The sequence below is a fragment of the Trachemys scripta genome, chromosome 1, assembly GCF_013100865.1.
Source record: "Trachemys scripta elegans isolate TJP31775 chromosome 1, CAS_Tse_1.0, whole genome shotgun sequence".
NCBI lineage: Eukaryota > Metazoa > Chordata > Testudines > Emydidae > Trachemys > Trachemys scripta.
In genome coordinates, this window is record NC_048298.1 from 335,876,332 (window position 1) to 335,890,922 (window position 14,591).

General features: G+C 51.1%; 1 protein-coding gene across 2 annotated transcripts in view; it reads right to left on the reverse strand.

Annotated features, from left to right (window-relative positions):
- Positions 1 to 1,032: 1,032 nt before the first annotated feature.
- P4HA3 (prolyl 4-hydroxylase subunit alpha 3) overlaps positions 1,033 to 14,591 on the reverse strand; it is a 43,145-nt gene continuing 29,586 nt past the window's right edge. The window contains exons 9-13 of one of the 2 annotated variants that reach the window (XM_034759202.1): positions 9,701 to 9,860; positions 6,397 to 6,459; positions 5,457 to 5,525; positions 4,737 to 4,833; positions 1,033 to 1,812 (exon numbers count right to left, since the gene is read on the reverse strand). In XM_034759202.1, the coding sequence (XP_034615093.1) occupies positions 1,742 to 1,812; positions 4,737 to 4,833; positions 5,457 to 5,525; positions 6,397 to 6,459; positions 9,701 to 9,860 (460 nt within the window). In that variant the 3' untranslated portion in view covers positions 1,033 to 1,741. Of the gene's footprint in view, positions 1,813 to 4,736; positions 4,834 to 5,456; positions 5,526 to 6,396; positions 6,460 to 6,596; positions 6,625 to 9,700; positions 9,861 to 14,591 lie in introns of those variants that run through there. The other variant, XM_034759203.1, reaches the window with a different exon arrangement.

The following is a 14,591-nucleotide window of genomic DNA, read 5'->3' on the forward strand; positions in this document are numbered from 1 at the left end:
GACATAAAGATTGTTACAAGGAGGAGGGAGAAAATTCTTCTCCTTAACCTCTGAGGATAGGACAAGAATCCATGGGCTTAAATTGCAGCAAGGGCGGTTTAGGATGGACATTAGAAAAAGCTTCCTAACTGTCAGGGTGGTTAAGCACTAGAATAAATTGCTGAGGGAGGTTGTGGAATCTCAGCCATTGGAAGTTTTTAAGAACAGGTTAGAGAAACCCCTGCCAGGAATGGTCTAGTTATTATGTAGTCCTGCCTTGAGTGCAGGGGACTGGACTAGATGACCTATTGAGGTCCCTTCCAGTCCTACACAGCCATGACTCTATAGCAAGAGACACTGTGTGTTGAAGAGCTAAACCGTTGGTTCCCAAACTGTGGTACGTGTGTCACTGATGGTACATGAGCTTGTTGGAAGTGATACACAGTAACAGAATGGTCTGTCCCCTTTACAGGGTGGGGATCCAGCCAACCCCTTACCCCTCACATGGCTCCATAAGTTTTTCGCCTTCCTCTGCAGCATGGGGCGCGGGTCACTTGCAGGTTTAAACTAGTGTAAATGGTGGAGTCTCAGTGTCTCTGCCGATGGACCTGGCCCTTCTGAAGCAAAGAACATTCTTGATTCAGTTGATGAAGGTGCCTTTCCATTAGAAATTGTAACGCTCCAGAGCTCAGCTGTCTTGAAGGCAAAATTCAGAAAAGTGGGACTGGGTGATTTCTGGACTCAATATGCTGCCCAGTTTCAGCATAGCCAGAATCCAGCCATCTAGCTTTTAACGGTGTTCGGATCAATGTACCTCTGCGAAGCTGGGTTTTCTACCATGAACTTTATAAAAAACCAACCCCGCAATTGCCGGACAGATGAGCATCTTCACCAGTGCCTGCGCCTTGCCCTGACCTCCTACAAACCACTCCGCACAAAGCCTGCCAGAGTCAGCGATGCTCCTCTCCCGTTGGAGATTATTTCCTGTGTCTGTGGCAATGTTGAGTTGTAGACTTGGTTAAAAGACAGAAACACGAATACTTGTGCTGCAGTCAAGGTCTTTATTTATTGGCAGCTGAAATGATTATTTGTTTTAAATGTCAGCCTTCTGCGCAAAGGGCCCGGCTCGGGTCATAACATTCTCCAGTCAGCCCGCGGGTAGATCTAATTGAGAACCGCTGCCTTACCCTCACCCAATGCAACACTGATTCCTCCAGCATATTGTTCAGGTCAGAGTCACCCCATTAGGGGATGGCCCCAGCTATTCAGTCTCCCTTTGCTTTATTTTCCCCTGATAGACCAAACTCTGCTCTAAAGGACACTGGTGCCAACCTAGTGTTGAAGTCAGTGAATAACTCCAGACTCAACACGGTCAGTGGAACTGAAATCAGACTTTGGCCCTCAGCCTAGTTCCTCCCCCTTGGCCATGGAAACTTCCTAGGAACGGCATCACGCCCTTTATGCTGTTCTTGTTCCCCAGTGCATCCAGCTGCCTCTTTCTCTCCTTACAAGTTCCCTGCTCCCCTCCCACAGTGACTTTTGTTCCATTCCCCCCTCCCGGCCCCTCCTAGATCCTTAGACTCAATACGCAGCAGAGGAAGCCTTGCTGAGACGTGCCTTGGCAGCAGGCCATATTCCCTTGCAGCCAACCAGCTGGCTTTTCGGTGGTCCCGGCTTCCGGCTCTGATGGCGGTGGGTTTCCATCCCCCACCTCCTCCCACGCCTTTGGATCGGGTGGGGTGCTCAGGCTCTGCTCCGGCCCTTAGTCATCCGGGTCGGGGCCGCACCGCCTTCGGAACTCCTGCCCGTGTTCGTGGATCCATTTGTTTGCCACTGTAAGAGACGGGGGCAACACACACTGAGAGGGGGTGGCGCTGGGCATCCGAATGGGTTAAACAGAAGAGAGTCTCAGAGGGTGGAGATGAAGGAGAAGCTAAGCCGTTCAGCCCACCTGCCTGCTGCTGGGGGATCACGCCCTGTCGCAGACAGGGAGCAGGAAGCGGTCAGGACTAAGAGCCAGGGGTTCGGTCTAGTCCCGGCTCAGACACTGACTCAAGTCAAGCATCCCAAATTGCTCAAGGCCAGATATTCAAGAGCTCTGCCCCCTAGCGGGCTGAGCCGTTTTTGAAAATCTGGCCATTTATTTGGGTGACTCCAGAAGGGCTGAAAATTCTGGCGTGAAGTGCTCCCTGCCTCAGTTTCCCCAGTTCTAAAATGGCGAGAGTAACACAGATGCTAGGAAGGGATACGGCCCCTCCTGGGGCAGCCACCCACTGACTGAAGAGGCCAGAGGGAGAACTCCCCGATGAGCTGGTTATTCTGCCGTCACCCACCTCCTAGGCCTTTCTTACCTCTTCTCCTGAAGCAGCTGTCTCTGGCCACTGTCGGAGATGGGACGATTGAGTGCAAAGCCACTAATGCTTGGAGAACCCGTGGAGAGCCTCCAGCGGGAGGCGTTCTCGAAGGGCAAAGGGAGGGGGTGTGTTGCTGGATGAGCACACGTCTGCACTGTGAGCAGCAGCGAGTCCCAGAGTCTGGGGCAACAGACTGGGGCTCACGGGCTCGGGCTACAAACGGCCACGTAGCCATTGTGGCTCGGGCTCCGAAGCCTGGGGAGGCGGGCGGCCTTTGGAGCCCGAGCTCCAGCCTGAGGGGCTGTTCTTAGGGCGGTAGCCCAAGCTGTGCGAGCCCCAGTCTGCCGACCCGGGCCGCTCGTTGCGTAGAGACACCGAGACAGATTGGTCTGGGAGGGAGCTGGCAGCGCAGCGCTCGCTCCCCGGGCAGTGCCAAGTTGCTGCAGCGGCGGGTGCTGGGGAACCCGGCGGGCGACGCGCTCAGTGGCCGTACAAAGCGGAGCTGGAGCTCTGGCTCCCTCCCTGCGACAATGCAGGACGGCGCCCTAACCGGAAAGCAAGGCCCGTAGGATGGGAAGGAACCTGCTGGGTCACCGACGCCCATCCCCTGCTAGCGCAGGCAGCCCCGGCACATCCTCCCTGTCAGAAACTGCTCAAGACGGAGGGACGGTCCAGAGCAGGCCAAACTGAAGCCAGAGCAAGCTCCAGGCTGGGGCGCCAGGGGTGCTGGGAAGATGTGGGCCCCAACCTCTGGGCTGGCCCAGGCCGCCAGCTTCACAGGGAGGGAGCTAGTTCGGCTTTTATTTACCCACCCAGACTAGCTTTATTTTAACGCCTGCCTCCCGCTTTGAAGGATACTCATTACGATGGCAACAGGAACTGTCCCAGGGCTGGGCGGAGCCACCGGCTAGCATGATGAGAAGCAGTAACCCCTGATGCTTTCCTAGCACGTGCCATTGGGCCATTGCCAAGCACTGAATGAATCAGGCATGAACCCTCAGCCAGCCTCTCTGTCCCAGGGCAGTATTAGCTCTGCAGCTGGGGAAACTGAGGTACAGTGGGGAGGTGAAGGGACTCGTCCAAGGTCATGGACACAGCGGGGACTAGACCCCCAGGAGTCCTGACTCCCCGGCCCCATCCGTTCTAACCACTAGACATTGCTGCCAACTGGCATATAGGTCATTTCTGGGATTGTTTGCAACTGAAACCATCCCACTTTTGCACGAGATATAAATTTGCATGTTAGACACCGCCCATCGGCAGGGCCGATTCCCCACTGGCCTGAGCACCTGGTGATGCTCTGCTTCGGACGGCCTCGGTCCATTCAGAACGAGAGCAAATACTGCCCTGTGGGAGCATCCAATCACAGCTCAACACTGACAGTCAGCTGAGCGCTGGCCGTGACTGGCGGACACGGTAAACTCAGCCAGGCAGCAGTCTAGACGCATGCCTGCAGCGTGGGCCAAAGGCCACACGTGGGAGTCAGAGGAACTGTGTGCTAGTCTTGGCGGTGCATTGATACTACGTGGGTCCCTGTACAATTCATGTGGCTGCTCCGTGCCTCAGTTTCCCCACCAGTAAAATGGGGATGAGGCCCTCCTTTGTAAAGGGCTTTAAAATCCATGAACATTACCTTTGCTGGGTTTATTTTAATGTGAGCTCCGTGTGTTGTGAGCCTCCCACCTCTCAAAAGCTAGGCAGGGTCATGTTGGCTAAATTATGTATGGGGGACCTCCGTAAAGAGCTAGGGCAGAGATGTGGCAATCCAGTAGGCGGTGCTCTGGTGCTAGAGGCACATTGTCTTCCTGGAGGTTTGGTTATTGGAGGAAATGTAAAACTAAGGTCCTGCCCACTTCTGGCTGTTAAAGGTCTCGAGTCACTTTTCACAAGCGTCAGGGCGTGCTGGCCAAATTCTACTTCTGGACCTTACACCGTGGTTCCCTAAATTCTCCCCATAGGGTCCGTCAGATACAGTATGCTCCGCTTCCTGTCCTAAACTGTCATGCAGCACTGCTGTGAACAGTTAAGCAGCTGCCAGGCTTCACCCCAGAGGTGGCCGCATTTCAGAAGGGGTGAAGTGATGTTTAAGTATCCCGCACCTGGACATAATTTTTTGCAAAGTGCCTGGAACTCCTGTTGCAGAGGATTATTAGTGATTTGAAGGTGTCTCATGTGCTGCCTGGTCCCTCTGCCTTGTGGCTATTTTGCCATTGCGGCACCATCTCATCCCTACTTCCTGCCCGTACTAGCATGCGCACTCTGGGCAGACAGGGTGACCAGCTTGATGCCCTCTGCCAGGCCATCCTTTGCCAGTGTTTCACTGCACCAGGGTTTCAAATAACAGAGCACCTGACCCGGGAGGCTAGCGGGCTGTGCATTGTGATGATCTCTGGCGTCTCTTACCCCACTTGTCTCCCGCAAGGACTGGGCAGCCGGCGTGGAGGGTGTCCCCGTTCCCGGCTCCGTTCCTGTGAAGGTTCCACCAAAACAGAGCTGCATTCTGGAAACGAGACAAGCCGTGTGATGGATGGAGGGGGCTCCCTCAGCCGCGCGTGGCTGTCGCTGCTCATTCACAGCAGATCGGAGTCTATTGCAGTCCCTTCTTGGGAGGTGTAGTGTGAGCTGTAGCAGGTAATGCTTTTAGCTCTGGCGTTCCCCAGTTCCGTCCCCCAGCACGGCAGCTGTCCCACACAACCCTGCACTGAAATGACCTGTTTGTGTCTGTGATGCCCAAGGTACATCTAGTTTCATTGCTCAGGAAGAAAAGTTGATGGAGGGGCAGTTTATTGTATACACACCCTTGTTATTCAGCCTGCTCCCAGCCTGCCCATGAAACTGGAGGGGACCGAGACAATTGCTTTGCAAAGGCTGCAGACTGCCACGGCTGCTTAGCACTCCCTGGGAAAGGAGACTCCATAGCACAATGGGGCAACAGCTGTCTTGTGGCTAAAGCACGGGAGACCTGGCTTCTGTTCCTGGCTCGGCCACACCCAACAGTGTCAAGGAGCTTTCGGGGCCCATGTGTCAGTGAGCCGCTGGCCCATTGCGAATCTTCTGCATAAAGAGCTAGTGACTGGAGGGACTATATTGTTGGAGCTCATGCTGGAGAAAACTCCCACTCACCTTGACCACAGGCACGCTGAGGTTTGCATAGATAAAGGCAGTGGATCCTCCGGCATCTACCGAGCTCAGCTGGAAAACAAAGGCAGCGCTCACTGTCACACTGTGTGTTTACAAAGCCTCTTTCACAGGCGGTGCTTTACTGAGGAGGCTGCTTTTCACGTGGGGAAACTGAGGCACAGAGCGACACTTCGATTTGCTTGAGATCACATGGCCTTCAAGGCCCTGCACAATTCTGCCCCTCCCCCTGCTTGTCTGTTCTTGTCTTTTATCACCTTGCTCCCTTGCACTGCCAATGCTGCCTTTAAGCCAATTTGTTGACTTCTCTCACAGACTTCTCTGTATTTTTTTAACACCGCCTGGAATGTCCTACCTGAGCTAACTCATACCCTGGTGCACATAATTAACACCCGCAAAGGCAGAGCTAGGCTGGTGTTAGCTACTGACTGGCTCATTGTATCAACCCTGTGCCGAGGTTCTGTAGAATCTGAGCTTTGAAACCATATGTCTATCCCTAGTGATAGGGAAGAAAACCTCCTGCCTGTGACTTGATGGGGGGTTGTAACCCAGAGCTCAGAGAGGTGTGGACTGCCTTAATCCATCTCAATTGGGTGTTAACCCTGAACCCTATTGACATCCTGAAACATTCTTAACTCTTTCCCTGCTGATCCTTTTAATCAGAAACATCCAGCTGGTCTGGGATTGCGGACAGAGCTTGTAGAGCGCTCGTTCACTCCTAGTCCAACCCCTGCAGCTGGGAATAGAAACCAGGAGGCTCCCTGCTCTAACCACTAGCCCACAACACATCTCATTGCCTGACAGGGTTGCAGCTTAGCGTGATCAAGGCTCCCTGCAAATGGGTGCCTCAACATCTTTTAACCACCCTTCACACGCACTAAGAAACAAAAGCCTGTCCAGGCCCCAGCTGGCAAGGAATACTCACATAGATCATGACTGTGGCCAGTCTGTTACCCGACTTCATTCTGTAAAGGGGGCTCTTTCTCGACTGCATCAAAAGAGAACAGTTGTTCATTCACGGGCCCAGCGCTGCTGCGCTATTCATAACAGAGCTTAATGTTACCAGTGCTATGGGACATGGCCTTGCGCTCAAAGGAAGCAGTTCAGGCCAAAAGCACGATCTACCTTAATAAGATCCACAGGGCCCAGTTGCCTGCAATCAGAAATTAGAAATTAACAACGGGAAAGACCAATGGACAAGGTCACCTATGCTGCACATTTGCATCTGCCACCTCAGGGCCGATAAGCAAATAATCTTGTAGCAGATTCCTAAACATGGCTGCTATTCGAAGCATATGCACTGGATTCTGCTATATTTACCATGCCTTACATCAAGGCCTGCAAGTCTTTATTATGATGGAAACAATGAACACAGGGCAGATTCTGATCTAAGTTACACTCATGTTAATCAGGAGTCACTCTACTGAAATCAGCTGTCACCCAGGTGTAAACAGGTGCAAGGGAGAGCAGAACCTAGCTTATTGTATAATACAGTAACTCCTCACTTAAGGTCATCCCGGTTAACGTTGTTTCGTTGCGGATCAATTAGGGAACATGCTCGTTTAAAGTTGCGCAATGCTCCCTTCTACCGTTCTTTGGCAGCCGCCTGCTTTGTCCACTGCTTGCAGGAAAAGCAGCCCGTTGGAGCTAGCTGGTGGGGGCTTGGAACCAGGGTGGTACGGCAGCCCCCCTATCAGCCCCCTGCTCCCCTAAGTTCCCTGTGCAGCAGCTGTCCAGCAGGCTAGCAATTGCTGGCAGGTCAGCTGCCCCTCCCCCCACTGCCATGTGCTGCTCCCACCCTCTGTCTTGGAGCTGCTCCCGGGAGCCTCCGGCTTGCTGTGCGGGTGGGGGGGGGGAAGGGGGCTAATGTCAGAGTGTCCCCCTCCCCGCTACTCCTGCCCCCCGCTTACCCCTTCTCCATATAGAGCAGGGTGGGACACGACAGGGCTCAGGACAGAGGGAGCGTGCTGGCAGCAGCAGCTGCTGTCTCAACTGCTGGATCTACTTAAAAAGGCAGTGTACTTAGAGTGGGGTCAGCATACTTAAAGGGGCAATGCACATCTCTCTCTCACATAGGTGTGTGTGTCTGTCTCTGTCTGCCATGCTGTCTTCCCTCCCTCCATTCCTGCTGCCTTGTAGAGTGTGAGGCTACATTAACAACAATGTGTTAACCCTTGAGGGTTCAGCCAATTGCTAGTTCATCACTTAGCAGTAAGGCATTCCCTGGGAAATATCCCACCCTCGTCCACCCTCTGACTTCACCACCTCAACCAAGCTTCACAATCATCATTGCTGTGTACAATATTAAATTGTTTGTTTAAAACTTATACTGTGTGTGTGTGTGTGTATATATATATATATAATATAGTTTTTTGTCTGGTGAAAAAAAATTCCCAGGAACCTAAACCCCACCCCCCCTTACATTAATTCGTATGAGGAAATTGGATTCGCTTAACATAGTTTCGCTTAAAGTCGCATTTTTCAGGAACAGAACTACAACGTTAAGCGAGGAGTTACTGTATGTGTAGAACTGTCTTTAAAATGCCAATTATTTTTCACTGGAAATGTGAATTTTTTTCATTATTTCACAATGTCCCATGGAAATGTTTTGTGTTTTCATTGAAATATCCCAAGCCAAAACTGGGAGATTTTCCAGTAAAATGTTTCCACTTAAAAATGCAGATTTTTTTTAACCCCAAACCAAAGAATTGTTTTATTGAAACAAATTTCCATTTCCATTTTTTTCAACAAAAAGCCTGAAAACGTCAACCAAAATATTTGGCAGTGAATTTTTTCATTTTGGTTGAAAAGCCTTTTTTCATCAAACAAGGGTTTCAGTGAAAACGTCACCCAGCTGTAATTATGTTACAAAACGCCCTTCTGGCCAGCTGTGCTGTGGCTGGCAGATTCATTCACAGGAGCAAGGGCAATTAGAATATGTTACAGGGCCCCATGGACAATTCCAGCCCCAAGGCACCACTGATGGGCGCTGGTGCCTCTTTGGCCATCTTCTCTGTCATAGAGAGACAACAGCCCTTGGAGTTCCAGAAGGGAAGTATTTTTTAAGACAGGTGGAAAGGATCGTGCGAAAGAATCCTGGGATAAAAGAAAAGGGGGGGAGGGGGGAGCTCCCTTTTATGGACCCAGACAGCCAGTTAGCTATAAAATCTCTCTTTGTAGCTGTTCTCTACTTGCTTTACCTGTAAAGGGTTAAAAAGTCCGACTGCAAAAGGAAGTGAGTGGGCCCCTGGCCAAAAGAGCCAATGGGAAGGCTAGAACTTTTTAAAATTGAGGAAAAAACTTCCCCTTTGTCTGTCTGTGTTGTTTTCCAGAGAGAGGGAACAGAGCAGCGATGCTGTAAAAAGCTTTGGGCCAGGTATGAAAAATCATCAGATCATATCTAGAAACTACTCATTTAAAACCCCAGATATGTAAGCAGCTTAGGAAATGTGTAGGAAGACGCGATTAGGTTTAGCTCTGTTTATTTCTTTATGTCTTGTGGACTCCTATGTGCTAACCCCAAATGCTTTTGTTTTGTTTGCAACCTTTAAGATGAACCTCAAGAAGGTTATTCCTGATGCTTAATTTTTGTAAGTGGGTTTTTTAAATCTAGCAATAGCCTAAGTTTCCAGATGTATTTTCTTTCTTTTTTTTGTTCTTAATAAAATGTACCTGTTTTAAGAACAAGATTGAATTTTTGTGTCCTAAGAAGTTTGTGCACATGTAGTTTAATTAGCTGGTGGCAACAGCTGATTTCCTTCTTTTTTTCCCCCCCCTTTCTCAGCTCTTCCCTGGAGGGGGGGGGTGAAAGGGCTTGAGGGTACCCCACAGGAAGAAATTCCCAAAGTGCGCCTTCCTGGGCTCTCAAAGGGGTTCTGCACTTGGGTGGTGGCAGCGTTTACCAAGCCAAGGTCAGAGAAAAGCTGTAACCTTGGGAGTTTAATACAAGCCTGGAGTTGCCAGTATTAATTTTTAGAATCCTTGCGGGCCCCCACCTTCAAAGTGCCAGAGTGGGGAATCAGCCTTGACAAATCCCATGAAATAGACTGATCAGTGCGACAGCCCTGGAGCGGTATTGAAACACAAGAAGCTGCTGCGTGGCACGGTGAGCCCCATCCAGCGCCAACAGATGCCAATGGAAAGCCTCCCGTTGACTTCAATGATCATTGGCTCAGGCCCCATGTGAAAATTACCCCTTGTGAGCCAGTCTGACGGGCTTTGTTACTTACAGTGGCATGGTCAAAATGAGGTTCGTAGTGTCCACCTATCCCATAATTCACCACCTGTAGGTGCTCTGCATACGGTGGCCGAACGTTCAAGCCAGTCAGGGCTGCAATCCTCTGATCTAGCGACACGATCACGGGGTCGACGGTGTCCTTCAGCCAGGCGCTAGAATGCACAGCAGACAAGCTCAGAGGGGTTGCCAAGAACAGCTGGCAGCGGGATCCCCATAGATGGAATCTGTTCTAAATGCCCAACGAGCCAGAGTCAATCGAGTTCCACCAGGGAAGAGATCCCCAGCGATGAATTTGGCCCCATGTTTGTAAGGTGCAGTACCGTCGGGGTTATTAGCCTTATTGGACGGATAGGGAAACTGAGGCACGGAGAGGCAAAGAGCCAGAATTTTTAAAAGGGAAAATCCACTTGTGGCAAACCCCTAATTTGCATGTGCAATACGACCATGATCTACAGCCCAATGGGCGTCTTTTCATTGACTCAAATGGGTTTCAGATTAGGCTCTAAGGGCCAGATTTGGAAAGGTATTTGGGCACCTATCTACATCTTTGGGCACCTAAACCCCTTTAAAAAGCTAGTGAGAGGTGACTTGTCCAAGCTCACAGAGTGAGTCTGTGGCACAGCCAGGAAATCCCCACACCCATCCCCAGGTCTCCTGTTCCTGAAACAAAATCAGCTTTTCTCCTGCCTCTAACTTGCTGCCATGGCTGAATGCCTCACTCAGCAGAGGCCGCTCCAAACAGAGACGGGTGCATGGCAGGGGGGCAGCTGCTGAAGGTTGGCAGGTAAAATGTGTCCAGCGAAGGGATCTTTACTTTCCTGGCGCTGGTTTCACTGGGTGCAGCCCTGGAAGCTTCTTGCTGTGCCTGGAGTATTTATGTCGAAGGCCTTTGACTTTGTCATAGTCCTGGAGGCAGTGTGTTTTGGATCAATGCGTGGAAACCGTATTCTTCTACCGGATCTGTTTGCTGACATTGGCGCTGCTGTTGTCCAGCCTTTCAGAGAGTTCCAGCATCTAATCCCCTGCCAGATTCTGTTCTCCACTTTAGCTAGAAACAGACCGGAACCAGCACCCTGGATCCAAACACTACAGGGTGGGGGTGGGGGGTACGAAATCTAAACCCAATGCTAAATATCATGAATGGCACCTATTTTCTTATTATTATATGATATTTGTACCTAGAGGCCTCAAGCACAGTCAGTGCCTCATTGCGCTAGGTGCGGTACACGTGCACAGTCAGACAGATCCAGAGCCTCAAAGCCACTTAGGCACCTAATTCCCTTTGATTTTAATGGAGTTAGGTGCCCAAATACCTTAGAGGATCTGGGCCATAGTCCCTGCCCCAAAGCGCTTACAGAAGGTGGGAACAAGGAAGAGGTATTGTATCCCCATTTTATGGAAGGACAACTGAGGCCCAGAGAGGTTAGGGTAGATCTATACTGTGATAAAGACCCAGGGCACGGCTGCAGCTGGCCCAGGTCAGCTGACTCAAGGGGGGAGAGGCTCAGACACCCGTGAGCTACAGCGACCCTGCCAGGCCAAAGAGGGAATATTACAAAGGTGCAAAAGCCATCCTGCTCCCCACCCCCCGCCCTGCCGGTCCCAAGGGCTCGGTGCCAACGTGGTCAATGAGAACCCAGAATGGCACCGGCTGGCAGACGAGTGCCCACATTGGGGCTGGCACCCGTTTCACTAATTCTGTGCGCGGCCCAACCTCGGGCTGAGCTACATAAACCCCGAGGATCCTGCCTTAAGTAGCTGCTGCAGCCACTTTGGGGTTTCAGGGAATGTGCAGAAAGGCAGGGGACTGGCCCAACAATCCGGAGAGGGCCGGAAAGAAAATCATCTTGTTCGGCTGCCTCTTGCCAACGGCCATGAACTGCTGTCTGCATGACACAGCGCGGGCGAGTCATCAGGGCAGAATGTAGCCCGCAGAGCCGCCATAAGGAATAAATCATCGGCTGGCTAACAAAACTGAATCCCGCCCAGACGTACGTCTGAAGCGCCTCATTTGTTCCGTTGTTTTTCAGCCGGAGGGATATTCAGTGTCATTACGAGATTTGTAGAGAAACCAGGTTCACATCCAAAACGTTAAACCTGGAGACAAATCCGGTCTTGCTTTTTATATTGTACCTCGATTGTGACTAGTGGGGTCTGCTGGTTTGAACAGGGGCTTAGGCATCAGTGTGACTGGATTCAGTCTTCCCTCTGCCACTGACTTACTGTGCCGCCTTGTCCAAGTCTCTGTGCCTCAGTTTACCCCATCTGTACGACAGCAGTAATTATACTAACAGGTACCTCGTTGCAGAGGCGGTGGCTAGAATTAATGGCTGAAAACGAAGGGCTTTCAGATGCTTGGTGGGGAAGTGCAGTGTGTAATCTGCTTGGTGGGGAAGTGCAGTGTGTTCTCTATCAGATGCTGTGTGCATTGGAGACGAGTTCATCTGGTTACAAGTAACAGAGGGGTAGCCGTGTTAGTCTGAATCTGTAAAAAGCAACAGAGGGTCCTGTGGCACCTTTAAGACTAACAGAAGTATTGGAGCATAAGCTTTCGTGGGTGAATGCTCAGACGCAACTGACCCACGAAAGCTTATGCTCCAATATTTCTGTTAGTCTTAAAGGTGCCACAGGACCCTCTGTTGCTTTCATCTGGTTAGGGGATCTAGGTCATTGTCTTTTAAATTAATGTAGCTAGTTACCATTTCCTTCTCCCCATGGTTTAATCCCCCCTCACTTTTTTGGGTCCTGTCATGACAAACACCTTCTCACTGGCAATGGGGTGACCTCTGCCAATGCCCCTTCTGCCTTCATTAGCAGCCCCCTGGAGCTGCGGGGGTTAAACATTCACTCTCTCCTGCTGGCTCTGGGCCTGGGAATGGAATTCCATTAAACGGGGCGTCTGGGGATGACGCTGGGAGGCTGAGCCCGGAAATATTTACTGGGATCACTGCAAAGCCACACTACTCCGGGCCTGGATTCCGGATTTAACTCTTTCCTCCTCTGCAGGGAGTCAGGAGAACTGTCCTTTCTGTCTCAGTGAAGCTTCCCCAGCAAGGGATCGTCCGAGTTCCAGCCATACATTCTCTTCCCGCCTGTCACTGCAGGGGAGCTCAGAGACCAGGGATGGGATCTGAGGCCCCGCACTCCGAGGATACTAGTTTAAACCCAGCCTAAGGTGAGAATGGTCTAATGTCCCTCCCATCGGAAATTAGTCAATATCACTCCCATCTCACAGCTGTTTGATCACCGCGCGTTGCGTCGTCGCGGGACCGTCGACATTGGAACTGGAGGTGCAGTTTCCAGCCGGAGTGAATATACCTGCACTAGCTCTGATTGAGCTGGCGTGCTAAAAATAGAAGCGGCACTGCCGCAGTGGGGTGGCCTAGAGCCGCCCGGAATATGGACCCAGGGTCTCAGACAGGCTCCTACTCTATTTTTAGCGCGCTAGCGCGATCGGCGCTAGCCAGGGCCGTCTCCTCCAGCTGGGAATTGCCCCTCCAGCTCCGGTGTGGACGCACCCTGGGACACAGAAGTTCCCAGCTCCTAGTGAGAGGTGACTGCAGAGGCCTCAGTCCCTTTCATTGTTACATAAGGAAGAAAGGAGAGCAGCAGAATACGGACCCTGGACTTCAGAAAAGCAGACTTTGACTCCCTCAGAGAACAGATGGGCAGGATCCCCTGGGAGAATAACATGAGGGGGAAAGGAGTCCAGGAGAGCTGGCTGTATTTTAAAGAATCCTTATTGCGGTTGCAGGAACAAACCATCCCAACGTGGAGAAAGAATAGTAAATATGGCAGGCGACCAGCTTGGCTTAACAGTGAAATCCTTGCTGATCTTAAACACAAAAAAGAAGCTTACAAGAAGTGGAAGCTTGGACAAATGACCAGGGAGGAGTATAAAAATATTGCTCAGGCATGCAAGAGTGAAATCAGGAAGGCCAAATCACACTTGGAGTTGCAGCTAGCAAGAGATGTTAAGAGTAACAAGAAGGGTTTCTTCAGGTATGTTAGCAACAAGAAGAAAGTCAAGGAAAGTGTGGGCCCCTTACTGAATGAGGGAGGCAACCTAGTGACAGAGGATGTGGAAAAAGCTAATGCACTCAATGCTTTTTTTGCCTCCGTCTTCACAAACAAGGTCAGCTCCCAGACTGCTGGACTGGGCAGCACAGTATGGGGAGAAGGTGACCAGCCCTCCATGGAAAAAGAAGTGGTTCGGGACTATTTAGAAAAACTGGATGAGCACAAATCCATGGGGCCGGATGCGCTGCATCCGAGGGTGCTAAAGGAGTTGGCGGATGTGATTGCGGAGCCATTGGCCATCATCATTGAAAACTCATAGCGATTGGGGGAGGTCCCGGATGACTGGAAAAAGGCTAATGTAGTGCCCATCTTTAAAAAAAAGGGAAGAAGGAGGATCCGGGGAACTACAGGCCAGTCAGCCTCACCTCAGTCCCTGGAAAAATCATGGAGCAGGTCCTCAAGGAATCAATTATGAAACACTTACAGGAGAGGAAAGTGATCAGGAACAGTCAGCATGGATTCACCAAGGGGAAGTCGTGCCTGACTAACCTAATTGCCTTCTATGAGGAGATAACTGGCTCTGTGGATGAGGGGAAAGCAGTGGATGTGTTATTCCTTGACTTTAGCAAAGCTTTTGATACGGTCTCCCACAGTATTCTTGCCGCCAAGTTAAAGAAGTATGGGCTGGATGAATGGACTGTAAGGTGGATAGAAAGCTGGCTAGATCGTCGGGCTCAACGGGTAGTGATCAATGGCTCCATGTCTAGTTGGCAGCCGGTTTCAAGCGGAGTGCCCCAAGGGTTGGTCCTGGGGCCGGTTTTGTTTAATATCTTTATTAATGATCTGGAGGATGGTGTGGACTG